Below are 25,348 nucleotides of genomic sequence, written 5' to 3'. Positions count from 1 at the left end.
GGGTGGTTCAGTAGTTGACTGTTCAGTTTCCATGAGTTTGTAGGCTTTCTGAGAGTAGTATTATTGTTAAATTCTAACTTTAATCCATGGTGATCCAATAAGACACAGGGTGTTACTCCAACTTTTTTTGTTATCTGTGGAGGTTTGCTTTGTTATCAAGTATGTGATCAATTTTAGAGAAGGTTCCATGAGGTTCTGAGAAGAAGGTGTATTTTTTTGTGTTTGGGTGGAATGTTCTATAGTTGTCTGTTAAGTCCATTTGATTCATGACATCTGTTCTCTTATTTCTCTGTTAAATTTCTGTCTGGTTGACCTGTCCATTGATGAGAGTGGAGTGTATAAGTCTCCTACTATTAGTGTGTGGGGTTTGATGTGTGATTTGAGTTTTAGTAATATTTCTTTTACATATATAGGTGCTCTTGTATTGGGGCATAGATGTTCAGGATTGAGACTGCATCTTGATGAATTGTTTCTGTTATGAATATAAAGTATCCTTTTCCATCTCTTCTGTCTGATTTTAGTTTGAAATCAAGTTTGTTAGGTATTAGGATAGCTACACCTGCTTGTTTCTTAGGTTCATTTGATTGGAAAACCTTTTCCCAACCCTTTACTCTGTCTTTGAGGTTGAGGTGAGTTTCTTCTATACAGCAGAAGGCTGGATCCTGTTTTTGTGTGTTTCCCTTCTTTGGGTTAGGCTGGTGGGGGGTTATCAGATGCCTGTGTTTTTATGGGTGCAGTTAGCTTTCTTGGGTTGGGGTTTTCCTTCTAGTACTTTCTGTAAGGCTGGGTTTATGGATACATATTGTTTAAATCTGTTTTTGTCCTGGAATATCTTGTTTTCTCCATCGATGGTGAATGAAAGCTTTGCTGGATATAGTAGTCTGGGCTTGCATCCATGATCTCTTAGTGTCTGCAGCACCTCTATCCTGGACTTTCTGGCTTTCATGGTGTCTATTGAGAAGTCAGTGTAATTCTGATAGGTTTAGCTTTATATGTTACTTGACCTTTTTCCTTTGCAGCTCTTAATATTCTTTCTTTATTCTGTATGTTTTGTGTTTTGATTATTATATGGCAAGGGTAATTTTTTTTTATCCAGTCTATGTGGTGTTCTGTAAGCGTCTTGTACCTTCATAGGGATATCCTTTTTTAGGTTGGGGAGGTTTTCTTCTATGATTTTGTTGAATATATTTTCTGGGCCTTTGAGCTGTAATTCTTCTCCCTCTTTTACCCCTATTATTCTTAGGTTTGGTCTTTTCATGCTGTCCCAGATTTCCTGGATGTTTTGTGTTAAGAATTTGTTGGATTTAATGTTTTCTTTGACCAAGGAGTCTATTTCCTCTATAATATCTTCAGCGCCTAATATTCTTTCTTCTATCTCTTATATTCTGTTGGTTATACTTGTCTCTGTAGTTCCTGTTCATTTACCCAGATTTTCTACATCCAGAATTCCCTCCGTTTGTGCTTTCTTTATTACCTCTGTTTCAGTCTTCAAGTCTTGAACTGTTTTCTTCACCTGTTTGTTTTTTTCTTGGTTTTCTTTGAGGGATTTATTAATTTCTTCCAATTTTTTGTTTGTCTTCTCCTCCATTTCTTTAAGAGAGTTTTTCATTTCCTCTTTAAAATTACCCATTTTTTTCATAAAGTTATGTTTTAAAATCATTTTTTTTTCTACTTCTTCTGGGTTAGGATGACTAAGTCTTCCTGTTATATGACCGCTGGGTTCTGGTGTTAGCATGTTGCTTTTTAGGTTGTTGGAGGAATTCTTGCATTGGCGCCTACCCATCTCTTCCTTCAAATGAGGCCAGCAGTGTCTTTGCCTCTTGGTCCAATCCTTGCTGTGGCTGTCTGAGCGTTTGGGAATTTTTCTTGGTCTGCTCTGTACTGTAAATGCCTGTCTCAGAAAGCCTCTGAGGTCTCTATGCCTGCCCTCTTGGTCTTCTCTCCTGGTTTGCTCTCTTGGTTCTCTCTTAATCCCTTCGATGTTGTAGCAAGCTCTTCGTCCCTCTTAACTTCCCTCAGTATTGGAGCAAGCGGTGTTCCAGAGTTCCACGAGGTTGCAGGAGGATAGGCAAGTTTGGGGGCATGTGCGGCTAGTAGTTTGGATGGTGGCTGAATGGGTTTGGGTTTGGGGGATCCTAGCTGCAGGAAACTCCCAGTTGGCTAGAAAAGTGGAGGGAGCTGGGGGAGGGGCCCGTGGTTTTGTCCCACTAGGGAAGTCCTAGAAAGTGGGGCATCCCGCTGTGTGGCTGTTCACTCACCTCACTATTGGAGCATGCTGTGTTCTCATAACAGTTTAATAATTGAAATAGTGTTTATTTGATCTTGATATACTTCACGAATAAAGTCATTTATCATAGTCAGCGATGGTGGCTCACACCTTTAATCCCATCACTCTAGAGGCAGAGGCAGGCAGATTTCTTGATTTGAGGCCAGTTAACCTACAGTGTAAGTTCCAGGACAGCCAAGACTACACAGAGAAACCCTGTCTCAAAAAAATAAAAGCAAAACAAAACACAGAAACAAATGACAAAAAAACACTTATTACCAGTGGCTTTGGTGGATTTTTTCCTGCATTGCAGGCTCTCCTTATTAGCCTTGGCTAGCCTAGAACTTAGAGTCTCTGAACCTCAGTCTCCTATGCCACCATAACTAGTTAAGAAGTGTTGTTGTGCTCAGATCACGACCCCCAGAGAGAGACCACCAGAGAGGCCCAGACTGTAATAAGCAAGGTTTAATCAGCATAATACAAACATGTTTGGAACTCGTCTCCATCCCCGTTACAACAAGGTAGAGAGGAGTTGTATCTCCTCTCTCCTCTGTGGGGTAAGCTTTTAAAGGCATAACTACTTCTTTCCTGTCCTTTAACTCTTTAACTAGTGGAGAAAATGAACCTAGTCCTGTACCCCTCATTGGCATCAGTGGTACCTGTAACCCTAGTGAGGGGCAGGAGGTGCAGAGCTCTGAAGCTCAATGATCAGCCAATCCAGCCAGATCACTGAGCTTTAGGTTCTCCAGGAGACACTGCCTCAAAAAGTAAGTAAAATAAAGGTAGAACGTAATTGCGTTTGTGCATGGCATTTGGCTGGATACGGCTTCAGCCCTGCTGAGTCTGAAAGACACTATTTCCTTAGTCATCCTCCACTTTGGCTCTTAAAAATCTTCCCACCTCCTCTTCCACAGCACCCCCTGGAAGGGGTGGCTTGATGAAGACAACCCAGGTAGGACTGAGTGTTCCAAGGTCTCTCACTGTCTGCACCCACCTAGCCGTGGGTCTCTGTTAATTACCAGATACTGCAAGAAGAAGCTTCTCTGATGGGGTTGAGCAAGGCAGTGATACATTGGTATAGCCATATATCATTAGGAGTCATTCTAGGTTCATTTAGCACATTGTTCTCAACCTTCCTAAAGCTGCAACCCTTTAATACAATTCTTCATGTTTTAGTAACCCCCAACCATAAAATTATTTCATTGCTACTTCATTACTGTAATTTTGCTACTATTAATGAATATGTGATATGCAGGATATTTGACCCACAGGTTGAGAACCACAGATTTAGCAGAATAATAGTAGTAGGTTTTCTCTTAGGCCTGTGACCTGTGTTGTCTCAGGTTCTTGAGCAGAAGTGAGTAAGGGTGAAACTTCCAGTTAGTCACTATCTCTTATTTCTCCATGTTTGTTGCCCTACTGTCCTGTTGTGAAGGGTAACCAGTAGCCTTAGAAATAGCCTGTAATGTTGGGGCTGGAGAGGTGGCTCAGTGCTTAGGAGCACTGCTGCTCTTCAGAGGACCTGGGTTCAATTCCCAGCACCCGCATGGCAGCTCACAACTGTCTGTAACTCCAGTTCTGGGAAAATCTGACACCTTCACAACAATGTATATAAAATAGAGTTAAATAAATCATTTTTCAAAAAAATAAATAGCCTGTGATGATGGTTTTGGGGGAGGTGTGTGGGACCACTTTGGCCAATGACTAAACAAAATGTAACCCATCCCTTGTCCTGGGGATTTTACTTGGTAGCACATGATGTTTAGTTGCAACATTGTCTCATATGGTAACTCTGTTTAAATTCCTTTAATATATTTTCGAGCTTCTAGAATAGGAGATTTCCATTCGGCCTTCGTGTTAGTTACTTCTCCCCTCATTCCCTCTTACCCTGCCCCCTCTCTCCATCCTTACTTAATCCTCCTATTCTGGTTTCCCCTTCATCCATTTATGACACTGCAGTCTGTTCCATTTCCTTGGAAGGTCTCCTCTTTCCCCTGGTCCTAATGAGGTTCCCAGGAACTGGATGTTCTAGATAAAGCACACATATCTAAAGCTTAAAAGCTTTTAAGAGAAAGCATGCAGTGTTTTCTTTCTGGGTCAAGGTTACCTTACTCTGTGTGATTGCTTCTAGCTCTGTCCATTTGCCTGAAATTTTCATTTTTTTAGCTGCTGAATTATATTTTGTTGAATAATATTCTACTGTGCAAATGTATCAACATTTTCACTACCCATCAGTAGGCTCCTCTGGAACTGGAGTTGCAGGTGGGTATAAGTTGCCGCGTGTATGTTGGGAACCGGCATGTGCAAGCATTCACACACACTGACTAGAGATTTACCTTAGAGGTTTGAACATAGTAAGCACTCACTTAATATGTTAATATGTCTTCCTGTCCCCTTTCAGTTTATCATGGTATTTTACCCTTTGTTATTGCATGATTTTTGCTTTTAAAACTTTATTGAAATAATTTTGTGGTAACTTAAAGTTGTATGTTTTCATATATATGTATATATTTAAAACAGACACTTTGTATGAAAAACTATTGAGAGAGAACTGTAGTTGGACTTTCTTTGGACTGCCAGCTCCTGAATAATGACATGGAGATTTTTTATTATAAAAGCTTGGCCTTAGCTTAGACTTATTACTAACTAGCTCTTAAAACTTAAATTAACCCATTTATATTGAGCTACATGACTTGTTCCCTCTCCTCAGTACTTTACATCCAACCTCCTCTGCATCTGACTGGTGAGATTCCACTTCTCAGATTTCTTCCCTCAAGTTCCTCTCTCTCCCTGGAAGTCTCACCTGTCCTCTCCTGCCTAACTACTGGACGCTCAGCTTTTTATTAAAACAATCTGAAGGTGCCTTAGGTAAATGAGGAAAAACACAGAGACACATCTTCACAATCTACAAAAAAATTACCCCACAATAGAGAACCTCATGTGACTCAGGCTGTGTAGATGAGGCTGGCCTTGAGCTCCTGATTATCCTGGCTCTCCCCCCAGATGCCGGATTATAGGAATGTACCACTCTGCCTCAACTGAAAGGTTTTATTTTAATCTGATGTTTATTTAGTTGTTTTTTTTTTTCATTTAGGGAGAACTCTGAAACATACCTTGTTTCTCTTTCTTTGAAAAAAAAGTTTTTGAGACAAGGTCTTACAGTGTGAACCACACTGGTCTTGAACTATGTAGTCAAGACTGGTCTTCAGCTTGAGATCTTCCTGCCTCATCTTCATACATTGGGATTATGGATGTGTGCCATCATGCCTGTACATACTAGATTTCCAGTTACAAAAGCAGACCATGTTCAGGGAATAAGGTAAAGAGTAGGAAAGGATATAAGATTGTTGTAGTGGAATAGAATATTTGTTTAGCTATGTAGAGATGTTGCTGTTTTATATTGCCTGCCTAAGTCACCTGATTTGTCTAATAAAAAGCTGAATGAACAATAGCTAGGCAGAGGAGGGGTAAGTGGGGCTGGAAGGCAGAGAGAAAAGGGGAGCTGGCCAGACAGCTGGGGGAGACCCAGCCAGGCACTGAGGAAGCAGGACAGAGCATAGATGAGGTCATCAAGCCTTGGGGAAGCACATGGATAGAAGTGGGTTAGTTTAAGTTAAAAAAAAAAAAGAGCTAGAAACAAGTCCAAGCTAAGGCCGAGCATTCATAATTAACAGTAAATCTCTGTGTCATGGTTTGGGGGCCGTTTGTCCAAGAAGCCAGCTGCAGGTTGTGCTTGTGATTGTAGATTGAATCCCATGCATAAGTCGAGGTTTTGGGGCAGTTGTGCCCTCTGGCCGCTCTGTTGGCACCCTTGTCATTTTCATTCCTCACTAGTGTTGAATGAACTCCTGGTGGTTGTGATGTGTAACCCCGTGGATATGCTAATTTAACCTTCCCCGTTGTGTGCATTTGTTTTTACTGTTCTGAGTATGTCTGTGCTTTGTGACATCAGATTTCAATGTGCACTCTAGGTGGCTGAACTATATGAAGAATTAAAGAATAGAATCTCACAGTTCAACATGTTTGTGGATCCTCGCCATCCTGTCTTGGACCAAGAATATCCATACAAGCAGCGCTTCATCCTACAGGTGTGTGGGACTTCTTTTTAATGCCCCCCACTCTCTTTTGTTCTGAGATAGGATCTTACTATGTAACCTTGGATGACCAGGAACTCTCCAGACTGGCCTTGGCTTAACAGAGATCTTCCTGCCTCTGCCTTCTGAGTACTGGGATAAAAGGTGTGACCACCATACTGGTGTTGATCTTATCCAGGTTGTAGTTGAGATATGCTTGTTCTTTTCTTCTGTTGGTGCCAGCTGTACCTCTGAGATTTTGATACCATAGTGGTCCTACGTGTTTGGAACCCAGAGCCGTTCTTACCTTCCTTGTTTACACTCCTTTCTGGTGGTGGTATGACCTCAGCTTGCTTCTTTACCCAGTGAGCTCTTGCTATCATGGAGCGTCAGTGACAGGCCTCTTGCTGTAAGATCCACACACTGCTGCTCTCTGACATTGAGAAGGCACTTTGACGTCTGGATCATGAAGCTGTGCCTAGCTGTGGGGTAAAGCCTTCCACAAACCTTATAGAGATGTGTCTCTTGCACATGAACAATGCTTCTGTCATAGGGTTGGCAATGCATTGCTTTAGTTACTGCCCTATTGCTGTGAAGAGACACCAAGACCAAGGCAACTTATAGAAGAAAGAGTTTATTGAGGGCTTTAGTTGAGAGGGTGAGTCATGGTTGGGAGCATGGAAGCAGGAAGACCTGCAGGCATGGTGTCTGAGCAGCAGCTGGGAGCGTAAATCTGATCCACAAGTGTGAGACAGAAAGAGTGAGTGGTATGGACCTTTTGAAACCTTAAAACCCACCCGCATTTATACACTTCCTCTCAGAGGCCACGCCTCCTAATCCTTCCCAAACAGTTCCACCAGCTGGGGACCAAGCATTCAAATATATGAGCTTATGGAGGCCATTCTCATTCAAACCACCACATGCATTGGAGAAGGGTTTGAGGTGGATACGGTGGGAATACTAGTTCTTTTGAGGATGCAAAATTGCCGTATAGCCAGGGAGAACCTTCTGTGCATGTGCTTTGTGTCGGCAGATTCTTACTGAAGAAAGGATTCTGCTGCAGAGTGCCTTTTAGATGTGAACATTAGATGCCAACTTGCTGCCAAGCTGGAGAGTTCCAGCTGCAGTGATGTCTGTACACCTGGGAGAAGGCTTGGCTTGTTGGAACTGTTGTTGAGTGAGGGTGGAAAAGGGGCCTAGTGTACTGTTGGTGAGTTCTCATTTGCTTCATTCTCTGAAGCAGTCCAGCTATTCTGAGGAGAAAATTCAGGTAGAATGTCTGTCACGGGGAATAACAGGATGTGTGACGGATACAGCTTTTATGTACTGTGTGTTCCAAGCTGTGCCAGTGCTCTGGTGTGAGATGAGAACATGGTGGGAAGAAGAATTGAACACACGCTTCTTTTCCAGGTTGTACTGGCAGGTGCTTTTTATCCAAATTACTTTACTTTTGGACAGCCAGATGAGGAGATGGCAGTGAGGGAATTGGCCGGCAAAGACCCAAAGACAACAGTTGTGGTAGGTGACATGGGACACTGCGCAAGAGTGTGAATGTAGGTTTCCAGGTGGACCACCTGTGGCTCAGCGTTCCAAGGGCTGCTGTGTCCTAGTAAATGCTGTGTGAATGCTGGGATTGCTTAGCTCCTCAGAGACTGCTCCTTCCTTATGAGCTCTTCTTCATTTTTATAGACTCCATTTGACAGAAAGGCCTTGATAAATTTTCTATTCAGGGTGAGTGCTGATTTGATCATGTGCCATTTTAGTGATTTGAGGCCCTTAAGGGCATTTCGTTAATTAATAACAATGGTACACAAAGTAAATGTTACTGGTTGGGGGCTTAGTGTTGTGATTTAAATAGCAGTGGTCCCACCCTGATGCCCAACAGAACTACTTAGAGAATGTTAAGTTCAGATCCGAGGACCCTCAAAGTCTGCACTAGAGGGTATGACCCAGGGATAGCATGTAAGTAGCATGAACTGGGAGGCAGAGTGGGAGGATCTGATGATGAGTCATGGGCACTGACGGCTGGATTTGTAAAGGGTCATTTGTTTACACAGCGATAGCATGTGACCGCTGAAACTACATACTCTTTAGAACTGGGCCTTCCTTAGACTCCTAGGTTGATTGGGGGGGCTTTTTTTTTTTTATGAAAAGCACTTTGCTTGCTTTAGTTATGGATTTTGCTATCACTACTACCTTTGCAACTGTGGAGAGCCCAAGATTGATAAGGACAGAGCTACAGATTCTGGACCATTTCAAGTGCAAGTCTTTGAAGAGCACAACAAGTGAGAAGGGCGCAGAAGCACAGCTGATGCCCCTCCAAGGCCGCCCTTAGCCTCTGTAGCTCTCTGTGGAGAAAGTGCTTTGATTAGCTTCTTTTGCAGTCGTCCTTCTGGGTCTGTTTTTCAGCTGTGTGCAGTGGAAAGGCCCCACAGGACCCTACTTCAGACACACTACCGGTGCCAGCCAGTCTAGTCACCTGATACATGGCTGACCATGTGTCATATAAACTAAATCATAGCTAGTTTCGCTTTAGCACTTCTGTGAGAAGCCAGGTGCTTTTAAAATTTATTTTTCTCTGAGCTTCACATTGACCTTTAGACTTAAGCTTACCATCATCCCAACGCTGTGATACAGCGACTCCATTGAACTTGGGCATGGGTGCTGGCTGTCCTCTTACTTCCTGCTTCACCTGCAGCTGGTGGAGACTTTCACTCCTCAGGGACTGGCAGTGTATACCTCAGTGGAACCAGAGCTTAGAACATGAGTGATTATGATGCCTGCGGAAGGCAAAGAGCACTGGCAGAGATGGGGGATTCCCCTCAGTATGCTGTGAATATATTTCGTTACCATTGGTTAATAAAGAAGCTGCATGGGCCTATAGCAGGGCAGAACATATAGCCAGGCTGGAAGAGATAGAATAGGTGGAGTCAGAGAGATGTGTAGTAGCTGCTAAAGGAGACAGGCATCAGAATCCTTACCAATAAGTCACAGCCTTGTGGTGATACTCAGATTAATATAAATGGGTTAATTTAAGTTGGATGAGATAGCTAGGAATACGCCTAAGCTATCCACCAAGCAGTGTTAATTAATGAATCTAGTTTCTGTGTCATTTTTCAGGTCTGGGCAGCCAGGAACAAAAGAGCAGTGAATAGCCCTTCTGCCCTGGGTGTCAGGACTGTTCAGGAGTCCTTGCTAATGGCTCTGATGTGTGCTATGTATTGTCTTACAGCTAAAGCACATTCCTCCCTACGGATTTCTTTACTACAAACAACTGCAGTCTCTCTTCAGACAGTGCGGGCAAGTCAAATCCATTGTATTTGATGGCACTAAGTGAGTAGTCAGCGGCAGTCACAGCTCTGTTTACATGTGAATGAGGTCTCTTCTTAGGGCTGGGTGTATGCAGGGTGGCTCTTCTTAGGGGACTGCTGCTGGTGGCCTGAAGTAGAGCATGCAGGTCCTTCTTCTCCACAGGGGTCTTCTCTTTAGTGCCCATCCCCAGACTTTCACTAATCTAGTTCTCTGTAGCCACAGGGGATGCCTCAAAGGACACCTTTTTATCTGTGTGCTTTTTTAACACATATTTGTCATGAGTAACTTTGGAAGACACAGAGGGCAGAAATTAATTTTCCCTATTTTATTAGCAGGTCAATAACAAATGGTTAGTTAAAAGAGTCACCAAAAGCTTTTGTTTCCAAAAGGACATATGTGCATATGTTTATGTGCATAAGATTACAGTTTTTAAAATTGAATAGAAAAAAGTTGTTTTTTGTTTCGTTTTTGTCGTCCCCCCCCCTCCCCGCCCCAGAGCTGAGAACTGACCCCAGAGCCGTGTGCATTCCTCGTGTTTTTGGCTGTTTAGTCACGATAGAAGCTTTACACCAGTATTTCAGGGAAAGCCATTGTGTTCTGTTTGGTTACGAGGGACCAGTTAGAGACATAAAGCGGCAATCAGAGAATAATGACGGCGTTCCTCCCCCACATAGCAGCCTGCTCTGCAGAGGCTGTGCTGTGCAGGCACAGGCTGCCCCTGGGGAGTGTGGTAAGGGGTGGGATGTTTTGCTGACATTACTAACTAGTAGTTTTTAAAAATGGTCTTGCCAAACTCACTGGGCTGTACATTTGTATAATGTTCTGCACCCATGTTTTAAGTCTTAAAACAGGAAATAGGTCTTGCGCTGGAGTTGTGAAAGCTAAGATCCCCTCACTGAAACTCCCATGTGACTGTGTCCTTTCTGCGTTGTGCTATATTGAGGCCTGGCTTCAGTGACTTATTACTGTAAATTATTTCCCTCAGCAAATAATCTGTCTTTAAACCAACTAATATTTCTATTGATTAATTAAAATGAAGAGTTATTAGCGATTTGAGGAGTATTCACTGAGAAATTTCTACCTAACCTTGAGAGAAATTAGTATGTGATTCTTATTTGCTAGATATTTAATAAATTTATGTTTTAATTCATATTTATGGAGCAGAGCCTTTGTGGAGTTTTCACGGAATCCTACAGAGAGATTTAAGACCCTCCCCGCTGTGAACTTGGCTGTCAAGATGTCCCAATTAAAACTGCCCCTTGAGCTCAGTGTTCATGCCGCAGAGGAGATCGAAGGGAAAGTGCAAGGCGGGTCGGTGTCAAAGCTCAGGAGCACAAGGTATTTCTGGGACCCTGTATCCAAATACGTTCCCACGTGACTGTTGGACTGAGTTTTACTATGTAACCTTAGTTGGCCTGGAACTTCTTATGTAGTCCAGGCTGGGCTCAGACTCACAGATATCCCATGCTTAGCTTTATTTATTGCTTTTTCGAAGTCTAATTTATCTCTTTGTCTGTGTAATCTTTGTAAATCTAGAAGGAAGGCACTTGAATGCATATGAGCAGCTGGTGAAGGAGAGGGTGCCTTTATCTAACTACTCTAGGTTCACCCAGTGTGTGGAGTTTGGGATTTTGCTTGTTTGGTATGTGTGGTTATGTGTTATTTGTGTATGGGTGGTGTTGTCCAGATTTCTGTCCTGCCCAGTTCCCGCATTCATTAAGTCCCAAAGAAATCACACAGAGGTCTACTTTAGTAATAAATTGATTGGCCCATTAGCTCAGGCTTCTTATTAACTCTTATATTAACCCATTATTCTTGTCTGTGTTAGCCACATGGCTCAGTACCTTTTTCAGCGAGGCAGTCACATCTTGCTTCTTCTGTGGGTGGGCAAGGACTGCAGAGGAAAGGGCTTCCTCCTTCCTTCTGTTCTCATTGACCCGCCTCTACTTCCTATCTGGTTGTCCCGCCTATACTTCCTGCCTGGCTACTGGCCAGTGTATATTTAAAATATAACTGACCGAATATAGACATTTGCCCTACACCAGGGTGTGGAGGACAGAGGGCAGTGAACTGTCTTTTTAACTGTTTGAGACAAGGTCACTCAGTGAGGCTGAGTCCATTTGGCTGGACTGTCTGACCAGTGGACTTCAGGGGCCTGCCTGTCTCTGTGCCTCAACCAATGCTGAGGTTATAGGCGGTACTTCTGGATTTTTACATGGGTTTGGGGATCCATGAGAACTCAGGTTGTCATACTTTACCAGCGGAGCCATGTCCTGAGCCCAGGTGTAGGTTTCTGATCATTTGGGAGAAGGGTAGCTTTAGTCTTCCAGGATACCTATCTGTCCTTGTCCAAGTCAGATGGCTGACATTTGTGCCTGATGTTAGATGATGCCAGCTTGCTTACCAGAGTAGGGGTGCATTGAATCAGCTCTCTCCTGCCATTCTTTCCCTGTAGTTTAAGACGAAAATTTTATGTTTATGAAATTTGTTTTTCCTATCCTCTAACATTTGCTGTCTTATTGCTCTAAGAGGTGAATGATATTTCTAGAGCTTGTTAGATAATCATGTATTTTATTTTAGCATAATATTGAGCCAAGTGTGGGCTCTTTTTAAAGTCAAGCCTAGGCTGGTCTCAAATACTTCTGTAGCTGAGGCTGATCTTGAACTTCTGCTCTTTCTGCTTCTAAAACAAATAAACATTTATGCCTTTTGTTTTCTGAGGCAAAGTTTCTCAGTGTATCCCTGGCTGTCCTGGAACTCACTCTGTAGATCAGGCTGGCTTTGAACTCAGGGATCCGCCTTCTGAGTGCTGGGATTAAAGGCGTGCGCCACCACTGCCTGGCTCACCTATAGTTTTTAATTAAACATATTTATGTGTCTGTGTGTGTGGGGGGGCCTGTGAAGATCGGAGGGAGGCCGTAGGTCCTCCTGGATCTGGAGTCGTAGGCAATGGTGATTGCTGTCCTCTGAAAGAACAGCGCTACTCCTAACCACTAACCTTCCCCCCAGACCCTTCTTCCGTCTGTGGGTCCTAGGATACAGCATGCCCCACCCAGTTCTATGCTGTGCTGGGGAGTACACCCAGGCAAGCAAGCCCTCTACCAACTGAGTTGCAAACTTAATTTTCTAGTTAGTTTTCTGAAATGAAAAATGATTGCCGGCCCTAGGTTTAGAATTTATATTTTTGAAAATAGAGTCTGTCTTTTAGAATGTATCTCTGGAGGGAATGGCTACTATTAGGTATGCACTACTTCCAGGACAATCCAGGAAGCCACCAAAAATTCCCTTTTGAAGTGAGGTCAAACTTAATGCTTCTGGTTATGTTTTCCATTTCTGTGACAAATAGCTGAGAAGATCAGCTTGCAAGAGGAAAAGTTATTTTGGCTCATGGCTTTGGAAGTTTTAGTCCATGGTTGGTTGGTCTTGTTAATTGGACCCTACCTCTCAATGCTTCTACCACAGGCAGGGGCCTCGGGAGGGTGAAGAACCATACTGCAGCACTGGAAGTGTTAGAGCAGGTCAGGTGGAAATTCACATCTGTAAGTGTTTCTTTCAAATTTAATTTCTATCTTCTTTTTTCAAACTCATTACTCAGGGTGAATGTGGACTTCCAGAAGCAGACTGTAGATCCCATGCAAGTCTCATTCAACACCTTGGACAGACCTCGGACAGTTGCCGATCTCCTCCTGACAGTTGATGTCACTGAGGTGGGAGTGCCACTGGGTCCCTAGAGCTCTTCCCACCCCCACATCTGTAGAAACTGATCAGGACGCAGGTTCATGTGCGTACACCTGTGCGCTGACTGGTGGATGTGGCCGAATATGGATGACTGTGCTTGTGAAATTACAATGTGGACAAAATGGAAGGCAAGAATTTATTCTTGAATCAAAGTTAATTTTTAGATTGTCGAGGTTTAAATAATATTAAAATATCTAACTGTGGTGGTACACACCTTTAGTCCCAGTACTTAGGTGGCAGAGGCAGGTTGCTGTGAAGGCTACCTTGGTCTTTAGAGAGAGTTGTAAGCAAGCCAGATCTGCACACTGAAACCCTACCTCAACAACAAACAAAATCCCTAAACATTTGACAAGATAAAACTTAAAAAATTAGTTAGCATGACACATGCTGCATAATTATTTGCATCAACAAAACTAGCATTGAAAGTACTATTTGGGTGTGTTTTTAGTTCTTTAAAATAAAATGCTTTATATTGAGCTGGAAGTGAAACTCCTGTCTAGCATATATGAGGTCCTGGGTTCAAACTCAAGCACAAAAAATAAATAAGCAAGTATGTACTCTTTCCAGTAAATCTACAGCTGCACTTCTTTGGGAAATCTCATGTAGAAATCTGGAATCCAAGCAGGTGGGAACTGGTGACTGTGGCCCTTGTGGTCTGAGACAGCCATGGGGAAGCTGTTCCAGGGGTGGGGGTGGGGTTTTAGTGCAGGGTTGGGTTTTCTCTCCACACCTTACATGCTGTTCTTATTCATGGACTCAGCAGCTCAGAGTGCACCAGAGTCCCTGTGGTATTGACTTATCTGGGCTAAATCCAGACCTCTCAAAGCCTTCAGGACTTGGACCTGCTGAGTCCACCTCCAAGGACAGGGCATGGTGCGTGTACTTGCTGCTCTTGATACAAGAAGCCCCTCCTTCCTTCGTCAAGACTATTGGAAACCTGTGGAGCACAAGAGAGGAGCCTGCTCAGAGGGCTGTGCGGACCCCCTTGGAGCCTATTTCTGGGTGTCTTCTTCCCTTCCAGGTGGTAGAGGTCGGGCACTTCTGGGGGTACAGGATTGATGAAAGGAATGCAGAACTTCTGAAAAAACTGACTGCTGAGATAAACCGGCTAGAACTGGTCCCTCTGCCTGTCCACCCACATCCAGACTTGGTCTGCCTGGCACCTTTTACTGACCACAACAAGAAAAACTACTTTAGAGCTCAAATTCTTTATGTTTCTGGACATTCTGCTGAGGTATGTTTTTCTGTTAACAGATCACTGAGCAAGTAAGGAAATAAACCTAGAAATTTATAGAAAATCTTGGGACTAGAGAGGTGGCTTAGTGGTTAAGAACACCAGCTGCTCTTCCAGAGGACCCAGGTTCCATTTCCAGCACTCATATGGAGGCTAACAACCATCTGTAGCTTCAGACCTGGGGATCTAATACCCTCTTCTGGCCTTCATGGGCACTGCATACATGTAATGCACACACATATTAAAAGTATAAAATCTTTTGTTGTTAAAGGTAGGAAAGAAATGAAATAATTAACAGTCGCATGTGGTGTTTCACACCTTTAAATCCAGCACTTGGGAGGTAGAGGCAGGCCTCTGTGAATTTAAGGCCAGCCTGATCTACATAGTGTGTTCCAAAATAGCCAAGGCTATATACATAGAGATACCTTCTCTTAAAATAAGCAAATAAAGAATGGGGCTGAAAAGCACTCCCTTCATCTGTTGGGCTGAGCACCATCTGTGTGGCTGCAGGAGCAGCGAAGGCCACTGCATTCCCACTTTCCAAAGAGAGCCAGATTGAGATCCTCTCTGCAGAGTCTGAGTATTCGTTTTCTTTGTCTTGTAGGTGTTCTTTGTAGACTATGGGAATAGGTCTCATGTCGACCTAGATCTGCTGAGGGAGATCCCCTGCCAGTTTCTGGAGCTTCCATTTCAGGTAAGGTAGAGAAGACTCTGTGGAGTGAGTGTTGAATACCAGAAGAAAACTTGCTAGAGGTCACCTTGGCCGTCACAGCTGACGTCCATAACAGAGAAGTTACTGGTTACACTAGCCAAACTTCAAGTCTCCTCTTAAAAATTACAGTGCCAGAGTATTGCTGCCATTATTAGTCCTGGAGGAAATCAGAATGTATAGAGGCTCTGACTTTGAGCAAGAGAAACTTTATAATCAGTGGTGTCGTGTTAGTCACTGTTCCACTGTGAGACTGTGACCAAAGTCGTTCTTATAAAAGAAATCATGCAATTGGGGGCTTGTTGACAGTTTCAGAGGCACGGTCCGTTGTCATCATGGGAGAGAGCGTGGTGGCAGGCAGACTGGAGTCGTAGCTGAGAGCTATATCCTGATTTGCAAGCAGAGACAGAGAGAGACACCTGGCATGGATTTTGAAACCATACTTCCTCCAACAAGGCCACACAAGATTAGAAATCTTTCTAATCCTTTAAAAAAAAAAAGTTCTGCTCCCTGTTGACTAAGCATTCAAACATATGAACCTACGGGGATCATTCTTACTCAAACCACTGCTGGTGTCTCCTGGTGCTGTTTGCTCAGGCTCTGTTGGATCTGGATGTAGTAGCTTGGGGACTGGTCTCACATGCTCTTTCCCCAGCAAGAATAATGCTACGAATAAAAATGAAACCAGGCTGGGTGGCGATGGTGGTGTTGCGACCTTAATCCCAGCACTTAGGAGGCAGAGGCAGGTGGATCTCTGTGAGTTCAAGGCCAGCCTGGTCTACAGCATGAGTTTCAGGACAGTCAGAGAAACCCTGTCTCGAAAAAAGAAAAGAAAAAAAGAAAAGAAAAGAAAAAAGAAAAATGAAGCCAGCTTGGTGTGCTGACATATACCTTTAATTTTAGTACTAGAGCAGCAGAGGCAAGCGGATCTCTGTGAGTTCATTATAGCCTGGTCTACATACTGTGTTCCAAGCTAACCATAGTGAGACTCTCTCCACAATAAATTAAAAAAAAAATGAAGCCACCATGTTTACTTAGCGGGAACCCCACTCCTCATAGTTTTCAGGACTGTTCTTGGGATGTTGACTAACAGTCGCATTTCAGTAGACTCTAGTGTTTGCTTTCTGCTCACGTGTGAAACTGAGTGTGCTTTTCTCTCTGTTCTATAGGCTTTGGAATTCAAAATCTGCAAAATGCGGCCGTCAGCAAAGTCTCTGATCTGTGGAGAGCACTGGAGTGGCGGGGCCAATGGGCGCTTCACCTCCCTGGTCAGCGGCTGTCCTCTCCTGGTGAAGGTGTTCTCCGTTGTGCACAGTGTCCTGCATGTGGATGTGTACCGGTACTCGGGTGCCGAGGATGCCGTCAACATCAGAGACGTTCTCATCAGGGAGGGCCACGCTGAGCTCGCAGAGGAGTCCTATGAGTCAAAAGTGTGCATCTCTTTTGGTTTTTTTGAGACAGGGTTTCTCTGTAATTTTGGAACCTGTCCTGGAACTTGCTCTGTAGACCAGGCTGACCTTAAACTCACAGAGATCCGCCTGCCTCTGCCTCCTGAGTGCTAGGATTAAAGGCGTGTGCCACTACGGTGGGCTCTTCTTTGTGCTAGGAAGGCTGGGCAGGTTGGGAGGGAGGAAGTGGGCGCTTTCTTCTTGTCTGCTAGCACTGAGGAACAGAGTAGGTCATGATGGAGGTGTTGGTTGTTGAGTCTTTGAAGTCATCTAAAGCAGGAGTTCTCAGCTTTCCTAATTCTGTGAACCGTTAATGTCTCTTTTCATGTGGTGACCCCAGCCATAAAATTATTTTTATTGTTATTTCATAACTGTAATTTTACTATTGTTATGGATCACAATGTAAATATTTGATAAGCAACTCCAAAGGGGTCAAGACCCACAGGTAGAGACCCACTGCTCTAAGTGTCTTCTTCATTTCCTAAGGACTGCGCTATGCTGGATGCATGCTATTCTGGGCATCTTCCTAATCAATTATTTTCTTTTAAAAGTGGAAATTAATTTGAAACTATTCTATATTTGAGATTTATTTTTAAATGGAATCTAAAAATTATTTTCATAATGCAAGTAATGAGCATCTCATGTAGATTAACCATTTCAAGTTTTCTTTTAACTTCTTTTTAAAATTTTTGTTTACAAATCTTCAAAAATTACAATATAATTGCATCATTTCTTTCCTTCTCCTTCAGTTCCTCCCCTTCTTCCCCCTCCCTCTCTTTCGAATGCATAGCCTCTATCTCTGTTATTACACATGTGATAAATGTGTACACGTGTAAACACAACCTGCTGAGTCCATTAGTGTTGCTTGTATGTATGTATGTTTTCAGGGCTGACCGCTTAGCAGTAGATGGTCAGTTAGGGGTTCATCCCCATGAGGACTAATTTTCCCTCTGGAGTCATTGATTTCCTCACAGGTGAGGTTCCCCCTTTCCAAGGTAGCATGTCTATTGGTGTGGTTATTGCTCAGGTCTTCAGGCTGCTCAGGCAGTTGTATTGTTGAGGTTTCATGGTTGTAGCTTCCCTTTTGTTTCTAGTAGTGGCTAGCTTGAAGCGTATTTCCAGGCCCTCTGGCTCCTAGTCTTTCCACCCCATCTCCCACAGTGGTCCCTGAGCCTTAGGTGTGGGTCTTGTGTTATAGACGCAGTTGGGGTTGAGGAGTTGTCCTCTGCATTTGACCAGTTGTGGCTTTCTAAAATGATCTCTGTCTGCTGCAAAAGGTGCTTTGCTGATGAGGTGTGAGAGCTATAATTATCTGTAAGCAGAAGTATTAGAGTGAATTTAGGGGATATACCAGTTTTATAAAGTGGCATACAGTGTTCCTTGTGACTTGGGTCTGGAAACCTGACTAGGCTGGTGAGGAAATGAGAAAAGAACAGACGCTTGTGTACAGAAAAGTTGTGGTCAGGTGGCTGTGCCCACCATAGCAGAGTGGCCCCAGATGTCACAGGAACAACCAGGACGCTCAGCAAATGTTTTTTTCAAGATAATATTTCTCTGTAGCTTTGGAGCCTGTTCTGAAACTCAGTCTGTAGATCAGACTGGCCTCGAGCTCACAGAAATCCACTCTGCCTCCAGAGTGCTGAAATTAAAGGTATGCGCCACCACCTGGCCCTCAGCACATTTTTTTAAGTACAGCACCTTGGGGAGGAGTTAAGAGTCTCGGTAGGAGGTCTGTATAAGTAGGTGAGAGGTCTCAGGCTGCAAACGTCCCAGGAGGAGTACAGTGCACTTGTCAATTCTTTGTATGCACTAGGGACTCGGAGCAGAAGACTGGTCTCAGGCCATGTCCGTGTCAACAATATGCATTCACTCAGGACTTCATCTGCTCTTTATTCAAGACTTCCTCCACCACCCGCAGTGGCAGGAATTGGTTCTTTTGTTTGTTTGCTGGATTTTGTTTTGTTTTGTTTCAAGATAGGGTTTCTCTGTAGCTTTGGAGCCTGGAACTTGCTCTAGCCTTGAACTCAGAGAGATCCATCTGCCTCTGTCTCCTGAGTGCTGGGGTTAAAGGCATGTGCCACCACTGCCAGGCTAGAAGTAGGTTCTTTTCTGATCTATGACCTCAGTAGCCACAGATACTTACTTGGTTAAGTTTCCAGTACTGGGCATAAGTTCCTTCCTGTTGAGTGGGCCTCAAGTCCACTGAGATAGCTGTTGGCTACCCCCAAGATGTCAGTGCCACTATTGCTCCTTTAGGGATGTCCCGCCGTGCTGGTCATTGTGTCTCACAGGCGTCACAGCTGGGCAGGACTGTTGATTGCTCTTCTCCCTTGGCAGCTTGTACGGCACCTTCTGGGACTATGAAAGCTGCTCCTCGGGGAGGAGATGTTCAGGTCAGATCCAGCTCAATTCACCCGAGTCCTGTGTCTGAAGTACCTGGTGTCTTCAGCAGTGACGCTTACCTTCAACTTCTGGGAGGCAATGAAAGGCAACAGCAACAACTCATATTATTTTGGGAGTCTCTTGGACTCCTCTGATCAACACTCTGAGATTTCTTATACCTGGTACTGAGGTTTTCGTTAGTCAGTAGCCCTTGAAGGGAGCATTCCCGCTCCAGCATAGGGAAGTAAATTGTCTGTAAATTACACAATAAAAAGTAAAAGGATCTGTAAATGGGGCACATGAAACAGGCCTCAAATCCCAGTTCTCAAGAGATAGAGACAGAAGGATCAGAAGTTCAAGGTCATCCTCAACTATATAGTCAAGTTTGAGGCCACCTTGGGCTATAGGAGATCATGTCTTTATAAAAATTATTCTATGTGATGGATGTTTCACCTGCATGTGTGTCTGCATCTCATACATGCCTGGTATCCACAGAGCCCCTGGGACTGGAGTGACAGATGGTTGTGAGCTGCTTTGAGGGTGCTGGGACTTGAACTCAGGTCCTCTGGAATAACAGCTGGTATCTTAACCACTGAGCCATCTCTCCAGCCCATAAATAAATCACTCTTATTAAGGTAGCTGCTTTTAATGTGTGTTCTTTTCTGAAAACTGGTTGTTCCTCTAAAATTCTATGTTGGAAATGCAGTTAAAGTCTTTATTTTTGTTTGAATTTAAAAATTAATTTGATAAAACTTATTTCCCTGTATATTCATGACATTCAAATTAGAATAAGATTATATCTATATGAGATGCATTCTTTTCCTTCAATTTTGCCCTTAATAAAATAAACATTTCTTGTTCCACTCAGCAAAACTATGAAATCCTCAAGGGTTTCTTTGCTAAGTCAGTGGAAACCATGCCAGATGCTTCTGTGTCTTCTCCTATGAAGGACGACGAGAAGCATCTCATCCGGATTCTGCTGGAGAGCTTTGCTTCCCATCGGCTGGGTGCTCCAAACTGCAAGGTGATTTGTAGGACCTATTTAAAATGTGCTCTTAAAGCTTATTCATTCTGCATTATTTGCCAAGGGTTGGGCTATACCTATGATGGGTTTTCTTTCTTCCTGTTGTATTTTATTTTATTTTATTTTTTGTTTTTGAGACAAAGTTTCTCTGTTTAGCTTTGGAACCTGTCCTGGAACTCACTCTGTACACCAGGCTGGCCTTAAACTCACAAGGATCCGCCTGCCTCCTGAATGCTGGGATTAAATGTGTGCACCACCACTGCCAGGCTATTTTAATTTTTAACTACATTTTTGGAGTCTCTTTGTATGTATGTGTGGGATCATACATGTGGCACGGTGTGCCTGTGGAAGTCAGAGAACAACTCGTGGGAATTGGTTCTTTCGTCCCACCGTGTGGGATGTGGGGATTGAACTCAGGTCCTGAGGCTTGGCAGCAAATGTCTTTACCCACTGGACAACTCCAGCCTTGCTCTTTACTCTTTGAGACAGGGTTTCACTATGTATCCCAGGCTGCTTTGCAGTGGTGACTATCTGGCCTCAGTGTCTGAGTGCTGCATCCATCATAAGCTGTGCCACTGCACCTCATCCTCCTTATTTGGTTTTTACCTTTGTTATCGTTGTTGTTATTTGTGTGTGAGAGTCAGTTCTGTCTGTCACGTGGGTGCTGGGACTCGAACTCGGGTCCTTTAACTTGGCAGCAGGTACCCTCACCTGCTGAGCAGTGCGAGTTTCCCCAGCGGGACCTGTATTCCTAAGAAGAAAGATCTCTCCAACCCCTTCCTCCTTTTGTTGTCTTCTTCCTGCTCCTCTTCTTCTTTCCCTTTTTCCTCTTTTCTTCCCTTCCTTTCTTCCTTCTCTCTTTCTTCCTTTTTCTTTTTGATCTTTTGCTGTGCTAGAGAAGCATTCTGCCTCCCCAGATGCAAATTACTTTCCCTTCTTTCTTCTTTCTTCTGAGGGAGTTGTGTCAGCTAGCTCAAGTGGGCCTGAACTCATAATCCTCCTGCCTCAGTTTTCTTAATGCTGAGAATGATTGGTTTGTGCCACCAGACGCTAATCTTGTTAACTATGAACCAACTTGGGGACTGCCACCATTTATATTAAGTGGCTTATTGTTTGATGGTAACATATATTTTGCATATGCAGGCTGTTCTCCATGGGCCCTTTAACCCTTATGAGCTGAAATGTCATAGTCTGACCAGAATATCCAAATTCAGGTATGACCTAAATTAATTTTCCTATGGGATATTTTTTCATTTCTTTATCTGTAGACCTCATCAGGAACGAATCTAACTTTGTATATAAGCTGCAAGAGTGTTTTAGCACATCCCTGATGTCCCTCCTCTGTCAGATCTGAGACATTCTTTCCCTTGGCAATGAAAACAGCTCAACAGCGGAGTTCTAGTTTCTTCTGTTCTGGTCATAGCTGTCACTCAGCAGGTGCCAGGACTGTTGAGTGACCTGTTTTCTGGAAGCACTTTTATCTAGGAAACAGTGGTGAATAAAATTCAGTTGTTATTTTCAATAATACTGTGGGTTGAATGGTGGCAGAAAACTGGTGACAGTGTGTAGGTCACAGGGGCCTGGCTACACTTTGAAGGCCATACTTGAGATTTTCCAGAACTTCCTGAATCCCAAAGACTGCAAGGTATTGCTATGATGTAGGGTAGGGGGAGAGGGTGAGGTTGAGGGGTGGTCCTAGTGACAGTGTGTAGACCTAAATTTGAGCACTTGTATTTGTGAGAACTTTGAGTAAGTTAAGTACAACCGGAGAATTGGGTGGAGGGAGAAGGGACTGCAGACTTGGTGACAGATAGCAGATGTATCCGAACAGAGTTGAAAAGCTTAAACGGACATTTTCTAAGGACCACTCTGGGCAGCATTGTTTCCTCTGAGCTCTTCTGAGGACTGGAAAGCAGGTTCAGTGCGCAGGCCCTGTCTCCAGGAGGCCTGCATGCACAGTGAAGGCTGTGAAGAGAACACTAAATTCTTGGCAAGAGCAGGCCTGTGAGCCTGGTCCCCAATGTAACCTGAAGTGGAGAAGAGGTGTGGCCTCCACCAACAGCTTCACGAGCACTTGCAGAAATGGGGCAAAGTTAAAGGCAGTGATGACAGACAAGAAGCTTGATGAGACCGTGGTGGAAGCGGGGTGGTGGGCAGCTGGGTGGGCCACACCATGCCCACTCTGCTGGAAGGCAGGCAGTAACTTCTGGGGCTACGGATAGAGCAAGGGTCCAAAAACAGGTTTGAGAACTCTGGTATGGATGGTACCTAGAGGAAGGGTGAAAACTGGCACAAGGGAGGGGCCCAGGACCTGTGCGTGTGGCAGTGCCTGTGTCGCCATCCTTTGAGGTTCACTTATAGGCTGGCATGCTCCACCACCTGGTCAGTGGGGCAACAGCTTGTGCCCTGCTGCTTCTTCCCAGATGTGTGTGGATCGAGAAGGAGAGCATCAACTCTGTCGTCATCAGCGACAGCCCTGCTGACCTGCACCAGAGGATGCTGGTGGCGGCCTCACTCTCAGTTAATGAGACGGGTAACAAGATGACTCCTGCTGTCTGTCTCTCTCCTTTCCTTGGCTTCATTACTTGGAATTAGTGGGTGAATTATGCTTATTACACTGTTCAGATATTTTCTAAGAAAAATATTTTGTTTTACTTGCGTGTGTATACATATACACAGGAGCCCATAGAAGTCAGAAGAAGCTTCGGATCCCCTGGAACTGGAGTTATAGATGATTGTGAGCCATCTTGTAGGTGCTGGGAATTGAATCTGGGTCCTCTGCCAGAGCTAAGCGCTCTTAACCACTGAGCCATATCTCTAACTTCCATTAAACTGTTTTCTGCGTGCAATGGCTAATGCAAATTTAATAAATGAAATATTTCTACTTTTTATTTTATATAAGATGTGGAAATTAAATGATTCTTGTTCCTCCATGTTTTTCTACAAAGTTTGTGGCTGTTGGAAATCCTGATAAGAGAGTCTCACAAGAGAATAAAGAAAACAGTAGCTAAATGAGTTACTCTTTTCAGGGATAAATACCTAAGCATGGCCACGAGTTTATCTGTGGGATGCATGGGAGCCAAAGGCAGGGCATATGTTCCTTGGAGGGGACCCAGGTGGCCAGACTCAACAGAAGATGAGCTGGCTGCATTAGGAGGGGTCAGCAGGGGCTCTCCCCATCACACCCTAAGCAGTGTGTGATGCAGGTCTGACGCTGGCTGTCTGCTGTGTGGCAGGGTCTACCATGCTCCTGAGAGAAACGTCCTTGATGCCTCACATCCCAGGCCTCCCAGCGCTCCTCAGCATGCTGTTCGCGCCAGTGATGGAGTTAAGGTGGGTGTGGACCTAAGCTTTGTGTGCAGCTTTCACAGCCAGAATCCAGGTGGGCAAAGAAAATGACAGCATCTGCGGGGGAGTTGGTTTGCAGCCATCTTGTATAGGTTCAGTTTTCTCTGCTTCCACGTGATTCTGTCTTGCTATCATTCATGGCCTTTGACTTAGGAGAGTTTGACTTCTTAAGTTTTAGTTTTGTGGTGATACCAAAGTAACACTTCTTTAGGCTCTCTGGTTAGTGATGTCAGCAAGCTCCAGGATGCTTTTGTAGAATAATGACCAGCATGTCAGTGTGCTGTGATATTCAGTAGGCTGAGTGTAAACAATGCACTTTCCACTTGGGGTATTTTTGGCTTGCATGTTGTTGTGGCTTGAGTCTCGGATGGCACTGTTCTGGGACTGTGGAGCCTTTGGGCCTTGAGGCCTAAATCACTGGAGCCAGGCTTGGGAAGACGTACCAGCTTCTAGCTCCTGCCTGCTACAGTGTGAGCCAGCAGCTGTCACTACCCTGTCTGCCCAGCACAGCTGACTGAACCCCCAGACTGAACAAGAGTAAACGCCAGCACTCATGCTGCTCCTGTTGTCACGGTGCTGGGGGTCCTCTGGAAGGAGCAGGACATCTGTTCTTGGGTTTTGACTTCTGCAAAGAGCAGCTCAGACGCTTGTCAGGGTGCAGGCAACATACAGGGAACTTAAATTAGACAAAAGAAATATGAAGTTAGAAATATTGAATAGTAAATAGAAGTGGCATCCTGTTGTCAGCGTGCTGTTTGGTGGCCGAGTGCCAGTGAGGAGTCCTGTGAGCCTCTCTTCCCATGGGAACCAGGGAGTAAAGAAGTGAACTACTAAGCAGATGATTGCTCTTGTGCAGATATCCAACACGGATTTCCCCACAGAGACTTCAGTCCAGAGCCCGTGTGAGTAGAAAGTCACTCTGTTGCTTCATCCATTCTCTGCGGGAAGGAGAAACCCAGTTAACTTTGGTCACTGTCTTAGTCGGGGTTCAATTGCTGTGAGGAAACACCATGACCAAAGTAACTTGGGAAGGAAATGGTTTATTCCGCTTACGCTTCACAGTTCATCATCACAAGAAGTCAGGGCAGGACCCTGGAGGCAGGAGCTGATGCGAGGCCATGAAGGGTGCTGCTTACCTGCTTGCTTCCTATGACTAGCTCAGCCTGCTTCTTATGGAGCCCATGACCACCCACAATGGGCTGGGCTCTCCCCATTGATCTCTAATTGAGAAGATGCCCTACAGCTGGGTCTTAGGAAGGCGTTTTTCTCAGCTGAGGTCCCTCCTTTTGGATGACATTAATGCTACCCAGGATAGTCACTATGACAATATGCCTGAGAAAAGCAACTTAGGATGAAAGGTTTGTGTCCACTCACAGTGTATAGGCTTCAGCACACACGCATGTGACAGTGGTCTGGGGCCCTTAGTAAGGCAGAAAATTAGGATGGGACATGTGGCAGAACAAAGCCACCAAGGCAGTAAGTAGGGGGAGAGAGAGGAAGGGCCAGGGTCTCAGTACTGTCCAAGGACATCTTTCAGAGACCTAGATTTCTCCTAGACCCCACCTCCCCCCAAAGGACCACAGGCAGCATACTAAAACTTCAACAGTGCTCTTTGGGGAGGACCTGAGACTCATTACGCTGTACTGCTTGCTTCCACTGCTTTTACCTATTAAGACATAAATGAAGCAAAACCCAGGTGTGGTACACGTGCCTGTAAAGCATGGGGTTGAGAGTGATTGATGGGGAATGATGGGGTTGAAAGTCGAGGGCTGGGGCTGGGCTGCTGGGCCAGACCCTGTCTCCAAAACAAAAAA

The 25,348-nt window shown here is 44.3% G+C and overlaps 1 protein-coding gene across 1 annotated transcript in view; it reads left to right on the top strand.

The window, feature by feature from the left end:
- The window catches only part of Tdrd9 (tudor domain containing 9), a 104,969-nt gene that overhangs the window by 68,085 nt on the left and 11,536 nt on the right, over window positions 1-25,348 (top strand). Inside the window, exons 21-32 of the mRNA XM_048431405.3 lie at window positions 6,238-6,354; window positions 7,750-7,857; window positions 9,572-9,672; window positions 10,816-10,989; window positions 13,247-13,358; window positions 14,411-14,623; window positions 15,228-15,317; window positions 16,502-16,762; window positions 20,031-20,186; window positions 21,330-21,400; window positions 22,610-22,719; window positions 23,423-23,519. Coding sequence (XP_048287362.3) covers window positions 6,238-6,354; window positions 7,750-7,857; window positions 9,572-9,672; window positions 10,816-10,989; window positions 13,247-13,358; window positions 14,411-14,623; window positions 15,228-15,317; window positions 16,502-16,762; window positions 20,031-20,186; window positions 21,330-21,400; window positions 22,610-22,719; window positions 23,423-23,519 — 1,610 coding nt within the window. The remainder of the gene's footprint in view (window positions 1-6,237; window positions 6,355-7,749; window positions 7,858-9,571; window positions 9,673-10,815; window positions 10,990-13,246; window positions 13,359-14,410; window positions 14,624-15,227; window positions 15,318-16,501; window positions 16,763-20,030; window positions 20,187-21,329; window positions 21,401-22,609; window positions 22,720-23,422; window positions 23,520-25,348) is intronic.

This window comes from Myodes glareolus, chromosome 11 (genome assembly GCF_982192425.1).
Source record: "Myodes glareolus chromosome 11, mMyoGla1.1, whole genome shotgun sequence".
Classification (NCBI taxonomy): Eukaryota; Metazoa; Chordata; class Mammalia; order Rodentia; family Cricetidae; genus Myodes; species Myodes glareolus.
Note: the sequence above shows the minus strand (reverse complement) of the source record. Positions and strands in the feature narration are given on the sequence as shown.